The sequence below is a fragment of the Mchenga conophoros genome, linkage group LG7 (assembly GCF_057382185.1).
Source record: "Mchenga conophoros isolate Kocher_MC1m ecotype Shallow Benthic linkage group LG7, M_conophoros_male_GT1.1, whole genome shotgun sequence".
In the NCBI taxonomy this organism is placed as follows: Eukaryota; Metazoa; Chordata; class Actinopteri; order Cichliformes; family Cichlidae; genus Mchenga; species Mchenga conophoros.
Genome location: NC_140532.1, coordinates 66,287,102 through 66,300,343, shown reverse-complemented (window position 1 = coordinate 66,300,343; position 13,242 = coordinate 66,287,102). Strand labels below are relative to the sequence as shown.

At 41.4% G+C, this 13,242-nt stretch overlaps 1 protein-coding gene across 2 annotated transcripts in view; it reads left to right on the top strand.

Moving 5' to 3' along the window:
* Positions 1-13,242, top strand: part of galnt18a (UDP-N-acetyl-alpha-D-galactosamine:polypeptide N-acetylgalactosaminyltransferase 18a) — a 180,171-nt gene that overhangs the window by 155,703 nt on the left and 11,226 nt on the right. The window contains exon 10 of one of the 2 annotated variants that reach the window (XM_085280894.1): positions 9,654-9,818. In XM_085280894.1, coding sequence (XP_085137020.1) covers positions 9,654-9,818 — 165 coding nt within the window. Of the gene's footprint in view, positions 1-9,650; positions 9,819-13,242 lie in introns of both variants that reach the window. The other variant, XM_085280893.1, reaches the window with a different exon arrangement.

Here is a 13,242-nt window from a genome sequence, read left to right as displayed (position 1 = left end):
GGACCTTGTTGATCCAGGCGACGTCTGAGCCGACATGACTTCATAGTTTTATATATATATATACACATACATGCATACATATGAGAGAAATGAGGGATAGTGGAAACAGAGGGGTAGCAAGATTGAGACACGAAGAACAGAGAAGAAAAGTTAAACTAGATAAAAGGCAAGGGAGACAAATGACTACCAAAATAAAACAGGAAGTTAGAAACAATAACTAAACACAGGGGAAAAGAAACAGGAGGGTGAGATGGGACATATTGAGGGAACAAAATAAACTCTACAAACAGAAACTGGAACCAAGAACTGACGAGTGCAAAAACTACAGCAATACATGAATATCAAATCTACATAATAACTGAACCAAGAAACAGAGGAAAGCTCACAATAAACAAAAATTAATTACAATTAAACTCCAAAAACCCAAAGAACAAATCATGGATAGCAACTGTGTGTGTGTCTGTGTGTGGTTGTGTGTCTGAGTGAGAGGGAGCACAATGTGAAGCTACATCGGAGCAGTTATTTAGTTTCAACTTGTTATCACTCGTGCAGTCCAATTTTCCATTATGATTGCTTCTCCCAAAGCCAATATGCTATACAAATACACTTTAATAAAAAAAAAAAGTTACATTGTTTTCAAGCAAGCTGTTATTTCTAAAGGGTGAAAAAAACTGTTTCCAGCCTGTCTGCACACACACACGCTCAAGTGTTTCTAAACATGAAACCCATCTCTGTGTCTCATTTGCTAAAGTTGGGAAATGAATGCTGTTGTTGGATCGAGGGCTAATTTCAGTCGTGTGCAGGAGGTGCTGATGACAATATTCCTTCGACAGAATAGCGAGAAATTGCAGTGGAAATTAAGCAGGTAATAGAAATCTGATGTGAGCCTCAATATTGTGTAGCCTTGCTAAGAAGATTGGTTTGTGGCTGGATCAATGAAGTCTGAAAATTAGACCTTTGAGGCTGTTTACCCGGTGTGTGTGTGTGTGTGTGTGTGTGTGTGTGTGTGTGTGTGTGTGTGTGTGTGTGTGTGTGTGTGTGTGTGTGTGTGTGTGTGTGTGTGGCTTTCTTGCAGTGTGAACGTACTAACTAGCTGGCACTCAATTGAGTGCTTATTTTTGGACTTTGCCAGTAAGACGTCTTTTGTGGATATGTTATCACAGCTGTGGTTTACACGCCACAAAGAAGTGTAAATTATGACTGTGTGCTGGCATTCCTGTGTGTTTCTGTGGATCCACACAGTGATACTACCAGGATATTGGAGCTGTGTGTCCAGGCGGAAATGAACGAGCTGCAGGAAATCTTGGAGCAGAACTTGATGTTTGCAAGTGTCCATAAGGCAAAAACAGACATTTACAAAGAGAAACCAAGTGGTGGGACACATCGAAGCCGAGGAAGGAGGAAATTGTTTCCTCCAGCCATCACGTTTCTTTTATAACGAGACTGTGATTTAGGCGACACTGATTTATCATTTTGTGGAAAGTTGTTTGTGCGTTAAAGATTTAAGATGGAGGTATTTCACCAGGGAGTCTGTTTAACACAAAGAAACGCAAACTAATTACCAAACTTTAAAAACTCTCAGCTAATAGCATGTGGACGTGGGTGTTTGTCTGCCAGAGAAACCCAATTACTGGACTTGAGAAAATTTTTAACCTTTGCCCAAATCGATGTGTAAAAACATGTTTTCTTTGTTCGTGTATCTGTGGACCAGACATGCAGCCCTCCTATATGTAACTTTCTTTATTTACAAAAAACAAAAATAAGTCGCATATAGACAAGTTTGTTTTGTGGGTCATTAAAAAGCTGCGTTTATGAAATGGAGATATGGAATGATTCTCATCACTGATCTGTTTTTAAATGACTGTAAGCCTATTAAAAGTGGGATCAATCTGATCGGTGCTGATACCGTAATGAGCGCTCAGAGTGTGTGTGTGTGTGTGTGTGTGTGTGTGTGTGTGGGGGGGAGGGGCATATAGTATGTTTCGTCGTAGGTGTCTTTAGAGAAAAACAGCCAGTGTTTAGAGTCAGCCTCATTGTTTGCGCTCTCTCTTAAACTCCCTCCTCTTCCTCCTTCTGCTCCACTCATCCAGATAAACCTCTTCATTATGTTCTGAGACAACTTTGCAGCTGTTGCGTTTGCGTCGTCTCTCCACCACCGCAGCAGATGGCTGAGGGAAACACCAGTGATTAGCCTGCCTAACTACATCCCTAACTGTCAGTAATAAGCTCACCAGGAGTCTCAGATAAAGCAAAGTCACTTTCACACTTATGTGGCTCTGCCTGCTCAGTATCATTAAGGCTGTGTCTGTGTCGTTATCTCTGGACGACCAATTAAGAAATGGACAGAGAAGTGAGTGCTTTTTTTTCAGCGTAATGATTCTAGAGATGTGCCAGTTGCACTTTTCTTGATTGATTCAGACTTTCTGAGTGCTGTACATCGTTTCCCTGCTCTCTCGCTGAGTTCACCTCCTCAAACATGTGCAGAGGGGAGCTGACAAGAGAAGCTTAATTCAAGTTTCAATCCTGTTCTAGTTATAGAGCACCAAATCACAACAACAGTCACCTCAAGGTGTTTTTTATTGTAAGGTAAAGACTCTATTCTAATACAGAGAGAACTCCATTATTAAATGACAACCTGTGAGCAAGCGCTTTGGTAACGGTGGAGAAGAAAAACTCCCTTTTGACAGGAATAAACCAGGCTCGGGGAGGGGAGAGAGGGCAAAACACACACTGTTGAAGAGAGCCAGAGATTAAATGCAGAGAGGAGAAGAAACACCCAATGCATCATGGGAATCCCCGGCAGCCTACGTCTATTGCAGCATAACTAAGGGAGGATTCAGGGTCACCTGGTCCAGCCCTAACTATATGCTTTAGCAAAAAGGAAAGTTTGAAGCCTAATCTTGAAAGTAGAGATAGTGTCTGTCTCCTGAATCCAAACTGGAAGCTGGTTCCACAGAAGAGGGGCCTGAAAACTGAAGGCTCTGCCTCCCATTCTACTTTTAAATACTCTAGGAACAACAAGTAGAGCTTGTTTGAATGAGCTTTTTATTCCACAACAGTTTGCAGTTCAGTCAAAAACGATTACAAACCTACAAAGAAAAGTTGTTGGCGTAACGTAGAGCTGATGGAATAGATCAGTCCCACAGCCTTTTGAATCAGGATCAGACAGATTTGTGAGTTACAGCTTCCCTATTTGTTAGACGAATGAAATCCAGCAGAAATATAAACATCTTGTACGTGTCTGTGTCACACCCACTAATCTAGACTCTGATAATCCAGGATGAATAGGGCTGTATGGTGCTGTAGCTCAAGCATTACAACGTCAATGTCAGCGTTTTCTATGTATCGATGAAAGTTTAGGGTTTTTTATAGTAAAATATATTTTTGTAAGGGGAGATGTGACACCATACAGCACCCAAATCTTCACTCCTACTTTTAACTCCTTCCTGTTGGATTTTTGCTTGTCAGAAAGTTTTATGTGACCTGTCCTCAGACTACAGATGTAAATTAGCAGTTATTTTGAATTTTTGTAATCATCTTGTCCTTTTTGGGGGGTATAATAAAACCCATTTTTTTGAAGATTACATTTGTGCCTGTGTGTTCCTGGCTGCTTGGATCATGACAGAAAGGAATAGATAGGAATGAGGATAAGAAAGGGAAAAGAAAAAAACACGAACATGAGCAGCGGTTCAAAATTTCTAGCAGCAGCTCGTTGATAGCATCACCTCCATCCTCATACTCACAGACATTTCTGAGGTCATTTAACTGCAGCTTTAATGAAATTTGGTGCCATCAACAGATTACATCATGGTAGAAGTTCTTGACCAACCAATTAGCATTAATTTGCAGAATGAGCATCGATATCTTTAAAGTTCTGACACATTAATAATGTTTGTGCAAAAAAAGAGAAATAAACAGAAGCAGGTGCAAACAACTATTTTAGCTGTTAGGAGAGCAGAGCTGTTTACACTACCACAGTGTGCGCTGTCCGTGAAAGCAGCCATGCGACGCATTCTGGCAGCGGCGCAGCGATGAGCTGACGACTCCACGCGTATCCCAAAAAAACAAAACAAAACCAGAGGACAGGGGCCCGTTCTTCGTACGTCGCTCACTACATCCAAGATCAAATGAAACATCCAAGACCAAATCATCGCGCTAACCGTGAGCTCGCTAATCCGGTTCCCCGAACACACCTGTTGTTGACGATTAGTACAGCTGGACGCAGTAATGTGCCATCACTGGGTGTCGTAAAAGGGGCTACGCATCGATAGTAGAAACATTGATCGGCAACCCGCTGATTGGTCGGCGAAAATGTCGAAGGGGCGCGCTCGGTATTTTCCGGCAGCAGAGCAAGAACTCTTGATTGAGGGATTTCAGGAGTTTCAGAGTTTAATTAAAACGCAAGGGAACACTGCAAAGGCTGCAAAAGCAAGGAGAGAGGGCTGGCAGGAAGTTGCTGACAAATTAAACTCGTAAGTAATTCAATAATAACAATAATAATGGAGTGGGTTTATATAGCGCTTTTCAAGGCACCCAAAGCGCTTTACAATACCACTATTCAGTCACTTTATTATTTATTCATAGATTTATTATATTACACTATATTATCCAATATTATATTACATTATATTATATTGTTATATTATATCCCCTTTCACATTAGAGCCACGACAGGACCCACTAGAACATGGGAACAAGTAAAAGTGGAATATAAGAATATGCTACAGAATGGTAATATTTATCACTTATATTGGTTTTCGTCTCTTGGAAAGAGACCCTGAAATAATCTGTTTGTTTGTTCATAACAGCAACCAAGAAAAGGGCAGAGCAAAAAAAATACAGGTAGTGGTCCTGCACCCCCTCGTCAACAAGTTGGTTAAGTAAATAATATCCTCACGGGAATATCGATATCTCTCTATGAGCACACTGTCGCGCTGAGCTAAAGGATCCTGTCTGTCCCGCAATATACGCTGAATTCTGAGGACTCTCCTTATCAATCTTGCACCTTCCGCAATGGGTTTCTCGCGTAAATGGACAGGACATGGCTGCGACAGACTTCCCAAATCCACCTTCGCTTTTATAGCCGTGGTCTCTCATCTTGATTACACGAAGTAATTTACAATTACTACTCTGAAATATGAATTACATCTGTAATAATCACATACATGTAATAGAATGTTAATAGTACATTTCCCTTTTTTAGGAAATGACCTGTATGTATCTGTGTGACATCAATAAAAGGATCAAGTGCTGCATTGTCTTTAGTTACATTGATGTTATTTATTTATGGTGAAACAGTGGTGGAATATCGCTGTTGCTTTCGTATAAATGAAGCGGACATACCTGCGTGGCCGCGATCTAATCCTGTTTACATAAAGTAAACCTGCTCCCGAGCAGGTTTACGCTTACGGCTCTGTTGCTATGACAGCAAGTCCCGGATGAGTTTCGGGGAACCGAACGATCCAAGATCACGCGAAATCGTCAACAATCTAATCCGGCTAACCTACTTAGCGAGGTACGAAGAACAGGCCCCAGAGCAGCTTTCTCAGCTTAGATGAACTGTTTGTGTGATATCAGAGAAACTTAGGGAACGAGTCGGCATGCACAGAGAAAAGTTTCACCTGATCGGGTAATCCTCGCTGTTTTAGGAGAATGAGGAGACGAAGAGCCCCTGTCAGTGAATCACCCATCCAATGCTGAGCACCGAGTCAGTCCTTATGGACACAAGCTGACGATGAGTGACTTGCACGAGGATGGAAAAACAGAGAGAGACAGATGGATGGTGCTTTCAGTGTGTGGGCACGCTGTTGTTCTAAAACGATGGGACGCTGTAGTCTGGTTCGCTGATTTGGCCACTTCTCATCAGTCAGTGGTTTTGACATACAGCTTATGGAAGCAATTAAAATAATTAGCTACCCAAATTCACAGCCCCTCCTCACAGTGATGACCGAGTTGAATCAGAACACGGCTTTGAAGGAGTTGACACATTTTTCCCCAGACAGGAACTGGTGAGAAAGAAGTCGTCATACTTTAAACCCCGCCTTCCTGGTGCCCTGCTCTGTTATGCTTCTCCCTATTCTCCCCTGAATAGATATGCAATGAGGCGAGAGATGGAGCTTCCAAACACATACTGTAACATGCAAACTTCAGCTCCAGCCGGCTGCGTCTGCTGGATGAATTATGTACATGTGTCTGCGGATGACAATGAAGCGCATCTGTGCCTAGAAAAACACAAATTTTACACAATTCCTAAAGTCCTTCAAATTAAAACAGCAACAAAGAAAAATTTGCCGGTCCGCACTTTAGACCATGACTAAGAACACATTTTTTGAGGCCCAATGATATATTTAAGGATTAGCATGATCTGATTGCAGTCATAACATGTTCCTGGTCACAAGAAGTCCTCACTAAGGGTCGGGGCTGAGTGGAGGCAGAAGGTTTTGTCCTCAACCTAAATCTTGAAAGTATATACAGTGCAAGCACAAAACATTATTCCAGTTGAAATAAATTTATTTTTATTTCTAATAAGGGAAAGTGGCTAAAGGGCGTTTGTGGTTAGAAACCAGTCTGAGAAAAATCACCTGGCTTTAAATGGCCATCCACCTGTCACGCTGCTCTTGCACGAGTCATAATTCTTCTGGTTACCAATAGATGGCCTTTTCACTTGAAAATATAATATCTGACTGCATCCATGAATCATCTCTGAGGTCTTCCTCTTTTCCTCCTTCCTGGTAGCTCCAGCTTCACCATCCTTTCACCAACATATCCACTCTCCCTCCTCTGCACATCCAAACCATCTCGCCTTGCTTCTCAATCCCTAACCCTCGTCCCAAACTGCTCAAGCTGTCCCTCTCATGGACTCATTTCTAATCCTGTCCATCCTTCTCACTCGCAAGGAAAACCTTTACATCGTCAGCTCTGCCCCCTCCTGTCTTTTTGTCAGTGTCTCCAAACCCTACATCAAAGCAGCTCTTATTCTCTGATTGTGTCAAACGATCTGATCAAAGAGTCCCGCCCTGTCTCCCAGATATCTCCATGCTTCCACAGCTACATCATCTGGACCAGCTGCCTCTCCACTCCTCATTTTTATATATTTGATGTTTGTCACAAACAGTTTTTTAATGAATTCAAAATGATTTTCTTTCTTAAAATCTCATCTGCTGAAAGTAAACATTAAAGACTAAAAATAATCCCCCAGCTTTCTCCTGTCCACGCTTGTTACTGTGTGCATCTGTCAGGAGAGACTGCTGTGTGTCTACAGAAGCACCGTGCTAATCCTTCTGTTCCTGCTCTTCCATAGCTGTGACAGGCAGGAGAAAGTATTAAGGCCCCACCGTTGGAGACTGAGCATCAATCTATTGACGGATGCAAATGTAATCACTCTTATTAGTGCACGTGCACAGAAAAAAAACGAGCTTTCCCTCCGCAGCACAGACATGCTCGCAGCACATGCACGCACACATCAGTGTGTGCCATTGTCTGTCTCGGGGAGTTTTTAAACAGCAGCTTAAAAGCCCTGTGGCTGGTTCACAGTGTGATAATGGCTCCTATCTAGAAATGTCCTGTTCCTGTAAGGCGGTCATCATTCTCATCAATTACCTCCTCTGAGCTCTCACACACTCCTGTGGAAACACATACACTGTGAGTCGGAGCGCTCAGCCGGTGTATCCGTTTGTTCTCAGCAGTGCCGCCTCTGTGCCTGCTATTCCACGGCTCCTTGATCTCAACTTTTTCCGCTTGTTTGGATTTCGTGTCGACCTTGATCCTTCTCATTTGCTTTACTCATGTCAAGTTGTCTGTGATTCTTTGTCTCATCTTTTTCTGGGATGCATGCCTCGCTACACGGTTTGAATTTTCAACCTACTTAAGGTTTGTGTTTGATTTACCTCACTAGACATTTTGTGGGCTTCAGAACTGGACCAACTATTGCATTCATTACCATGTCCTCATGCTATTGCATACCTGGAAAGGGAAAGAAAACTTCCTGAGCTAGTATTCAACTGGCACCTAATATCATCCCCTGACCTCTCTTCTCCTACCTTCCACTAAATATTTCCCCCTCTCTCCTTTCTGTTTTCTTCCTAATTAGTTCAGTTACAGGTGGCTTGTTTATTTTTCACAGCAGTAAAAGTGAAAATGTTGTTAAAAGACATGGAAAATGTTGCAGGTGAGAGTAAAAAAAAAACACTTAGTATTCAGAAATTAGCCTACTTACAGTCCTCCCTGCAGCTAACCTCTAATAACAGAAACCCTCAGTGAATACAGGCTACAGCAGAGCTGCTTCGTTATAAAACTGAGGTATATCTGCTGTCCTGGTTCAGTTTATTTCACAGAGAGGACAGAGCTCTGTTGATCAAGAAAAACATATTTATGCCCAAGATGCAATTTACTAAAAAAAACAGAACCATCGGGTCATCGGGGATCTATTCTTGTTTTTCTGTTGTCTACAGAAAAACAAGAATTGCAATGAAATGATTAAATCCAGTTTTATAGCATGATAACAAATACTATATTACATTATTTATCACTATGATTTCCCCCTGCTTGGTACATATTAGAAATGGAAAAACTTACATCCCAACTGGGACCAAACACAAGCTACAGGAGTGAGCAGACAAAAGTGAATGATGGGAAAATCACACACAGTCATCACTTATGTAGAAATACTGATGTTTGTGTTAAAAATACTCTGATGAAGTATGGATTTAACTTCTTTGTTAAAGTAATAGTGAAAAAGGCCTCGAAGTAAAAACCGTCTCTTTGTAGGACGTTTCTACCAGCTGTTTTATTTAGAAGCTGACTGGACCTCATTATTATCACAACGCTCAGTCTTTTGCACAGCCCACTGTCATTGTTGCACTTTTCTATTGCACTGCCTTGTGTCTGTGTCGTTCTGTTCTGGCTGGTGTTGAACTGTCTTTGTTTTGCTTTTTTGCAATTTTTGCAAAGTTCTGCACACTTGCACTTGATGTGGTCCTGTGTCGATTGTCTGTTTTGTTTTTAATTTTCAACAGAAGAAGTGGAGTACAGTAAACATAGTACATCAAAAACAAAATATCCAGATATGGCCGACCTCGATTGTCTGTAGCGCTATGGTCTTGGAGGAACGTTGTCTCGCTGCACTGTGTACTGTACCACTGCACATGATGGGAATGACAATAAAGCCACTTGACTTGATTATTAATTATTTAAAAAGGGAACATATTCCAACTTAACTTCTATTCCTAATGAATGTACTCAGCCCAAATAACAAAAATGTGTTGAGGTCACGTTTTCAGGTTTTTCCACAGAATTCTGTAAGAGCAGAAGTCTTTATGCAAACACAGGTGTCGCCCCCTGGTGGCCATTCGAAAGAATATGAGCTTAACCCCTTAACACCTGCCTATCATATATGATGCATACATTCTTATGAGTATTTGAGACTTCTAAAGGCCAAAAAAAAATAAGAAAAAACCTAAATAACTAATGATGTCGGTCTCCAGTGCGCTGCACTTTCAATACACCTTAAAGATACAGACAACTTTTATGTTCAGCTGGTCTGTCTTGATTTGTCAAACGTTTTATTACACTGTAGTCTAGTATTGCCATGACTGTTACTCTGAAGCTCCTACGGGTGTTTTGCCTCATCACTGCACGCCTCTGTTTCCCAGCAGAACGTGTACTACACCAGCTCCCAGCAGCTTCACCTGGGAGTGCTGAGCCCGACGATCGACGACGACGACAACAAGTGTCTGGTTGACGTGAACAGCAAACCCAGGCTTCTGGAGTGCAGCTACGGCACTACTAAGCACATGAAGCTCACCTGGACGTTCACTCAGGTGAGCTTTGAGCACGTATAAACAAAGATGGCCGACTGCAGCCAAACGAACGCTACGTGGTTGTAACAAACCCCAGATGTGCACGCGTTCTGCCCGTTTCAGGGGCATCCTCTGAATGTTTCCAGGCTTTGATCTCCTTCCTTTGCTTTTTTGATATTCTGTATGTTGCTGTAACTTCCTGCTGCTTTTTGTCTGCTGGACCAAATCTCTGCGGATCCTATGCTCTTTCTTTTTTATTCAATAATTGAGTGAGATTCGTGCTTCTTCCTCTCCACTTTGTCTCCGGCTCTTTAGATCATTTTTCCTCTATTCTGTGCGATTTTAAAAGCACATCTACTTCCGTTGCATAATGAGCTTTCACACGTCCACAATTTCTGACTTTTAACAAGCCTCTTTTATTTTTATCTTCACACTTTTAATGTTGTCTTAAAATGTGACAGATAAGTAGAAGGAGCTGGATAATTAGTAAAAAGAAGACACTACTGCATTCACGCCGTTGGCATCTGGTCTGTGTGTGCATTTGTAAGCTTCATCTGTGTGTACGTGGACTGTTTTCATCCCAAACATCAGACTGAAGGTGGGGCGTATTTATCCATCATTCAGACCCGTCCTTTCCTCGATTCTCATCCAGTCTTCTGAAAGGCACAGTACCACCTCACCATCCAGTTTCCTGACTATCTGTAGTTTTACTACCAGGCACTCTGGCAGGGGAATCAGCCCCTAATTAGCATCGGCCAGATTCAGAACTCTCACTCCCAACTTAAGTCAGAAGTCAAAGAGATGAAGCCCATTAGGCACAACCCCGTGGGGGGGGGGGTTTCAAAAGAGAACTTGGATTTCTTCATAAAAAGTATGGTGGGGAAGTCAAATAAGGTCCCCAGAAATGTTAGGAAGTATAAAAACTTCAGAAGAGACGGAGAGGGCGAAACCTTAAACGTTCACTTCACCAGCTGATCACGTTTTTCAGGCCAGATTTTCCATCTCACTGAAAAAAGAGTTAAAAGTTAGCGTAACAACAACTGTTACATCGTCTGATCCTCTTTCCATTAGCAGTAATGCACTCATTTGTTTACCAGTGATGAACTGGATATGGATTTGCACCAGTAATGGCCTCATTAAGAGTCGATAATATATTTGCAACTATAATAATTCTCAGTCCCACAAAGTTGAATTGCATAAAGTTATACATTTCTTGTACAAACAAATTTGCAGAAGAGAAAAGAGCTTTCCAGTTATCCTTAAAAAGTAACTTCCTTCTCCTTATTTGCTCCAAATAGAGAAATTATTCTATTGTCATTTCTTATGGAGATTTTACACTGAAAAACAATAAGTAATGTATATGTAATTACACTGGATCAGTAGTCATTGTCAGAAAACACCAAGCACCACGTTTTAAATCCTGCAGTTCTTCTGGTGGCCTCGGTCACATCATCCTGGTTTCTAAACCATTTCAGCCTTTATGGTTAAATTTCCTCTTTATGAGCTAATCAGAAGCTCATAACTGGATGTTTCGATGTGTCCAAGTAGTTTGAGCTTCAGTTTTGATGAGTAAAATTCTACTTTTCAGGCTTTACTCGCCCCAATCAACCACGGCAGATGGCCCCGCCCCTCCCTGAGCCTGGTTCTGCTGGAGATTTCTTCCTATTAAAAGGGAGTTTTTCCTTCCTGCTGTCGCCAGATCACTTGCTTATAGGGGGTCATATGATTGTTGGGGTTTCTCTGTTTTCTCTGTAGGGTCTTTACCTTACAATATAAAGTGCCCTGAGACAACTGTTGTTGTGATTTTGCTGCTGATTTTAAATTTACTTAATACTAATATATCTGTGTCTGTGGATTGCACTCATATAGTATATTGATATAATATGCTGTGAAGTTAGCAAGCTTTACCTGATGAGCTGCCTTTCTATTTCTATTTACTTTCTAAAAGGAGTAATCTGATTGTAATGAAACTTTGAAGCTTCAAAATATTCACAAACCTGGTATGTCCATCTTTTGTATACAGTCTCTGGATAAAGCATGAGATGTGTGTTTCTCTTCTCATAACTCCAGAAGTCATTCACAAAGTGACCAAATTTAACGCATCTGATAGGACAAAATGATACATAACACCATTTTACATCCAAAAGTAAAGTCTGGACAGACATGGATCTAAACCAACTGGACTAAATTCATGAAACTGAGATGCAGTAATTCTAATAACAGAACGATAGCCTTGTGCTACAGCTGGGAGTCAGATTAATAATAGATTGATTGTGTCTGAAAAATCAAAGCACTGAGCTACACTTAAAACAAAAAAAATCTCTATTGAGGTAGCCTCAAAGTTTGATCAAAGATTTGTCCCATGACACGTAGTCAGAAAGCTACTTGTTAGAAATATTATTTTATTGCAGCTTTAGCTTCGAGCCATAACACATGCATGTTTTAGTTGTTTTTAAAAAAGTAATTAGAAAAACATGAGCAACATGTGCAAGTTACTGAAGAAGGTGCCCATCATGATTTATGCTTATCAGCTCATGCTAGCAACCTAAGCTCAAGCTTGGATTATCCCACCATGTGTTTCACATCATTTTCATTTTCATGTTAGAAACCACACTGTTGTTCTCGCCTCAGGGTAGACACTAATGCCCATTAGCTTTCAAAGTGAACTAACAGCTGTGGTTTCAGGATGTTTTTATTAGCAAAGAGGCTGCTGACACTTAGTCAGCATCAGAGCAGCACAGATACACATTTATATGCATTTGTTATGTATTTTTGGTCTCTGAAATTGACAGTGTTGTTGCAGGAAAAGCTTAAAGAGTGTAGATTGTGCAGCTGACAAAGGGCTCTGGTTTGTGAAGTCTCCCCTGCTCAGAAGTACATGTTTAGACAAAGAGTGAGCAAGAGGAGGTATACAGAGAATCTCACAAGTGAACAAGTGCAAAATGAAGAAAAGAGATGAAAGAAAGAGACGAGGCGGGGCGAGAAAATAAAAGGAAAGAACGGCAGAGGCTTGTGGCAATGCTGGAAAGAAGCGAGGCGATGAAGCGAAGCAGAGACGGAGGGAGGCAGCAATTCATGTGAAGCGGCCAGTCAGTATTTGTGAATTATTGATAAGTAGATCTTTTACAATATTGAACTGAGCTTAACCCCAAGGCAGCAGCCATCAATACAGTGAAACAGAGCAAGAAGGTCTGGAAGAAAATCAAAAACTTATGTCCGACAGCAGCCAGTGTTTTGTGATAAGGGTGAATTTTCTTACATCAGCTTTTTATTTTGTTGCTCTGCTTTTATTTGTCCCTTTATGGGCACCATTTACCTTAGGCTAACCCAGTAAAAAGTTTCATTTGGCAAAAGCTGAGCTGCTGGCCAACGTTCTTTAGGCTGACTGCACAGTAGAAGAGCAACACCAGAGCGTTTCATCAGGCGGGCGGGCGGGCCGCTCTGA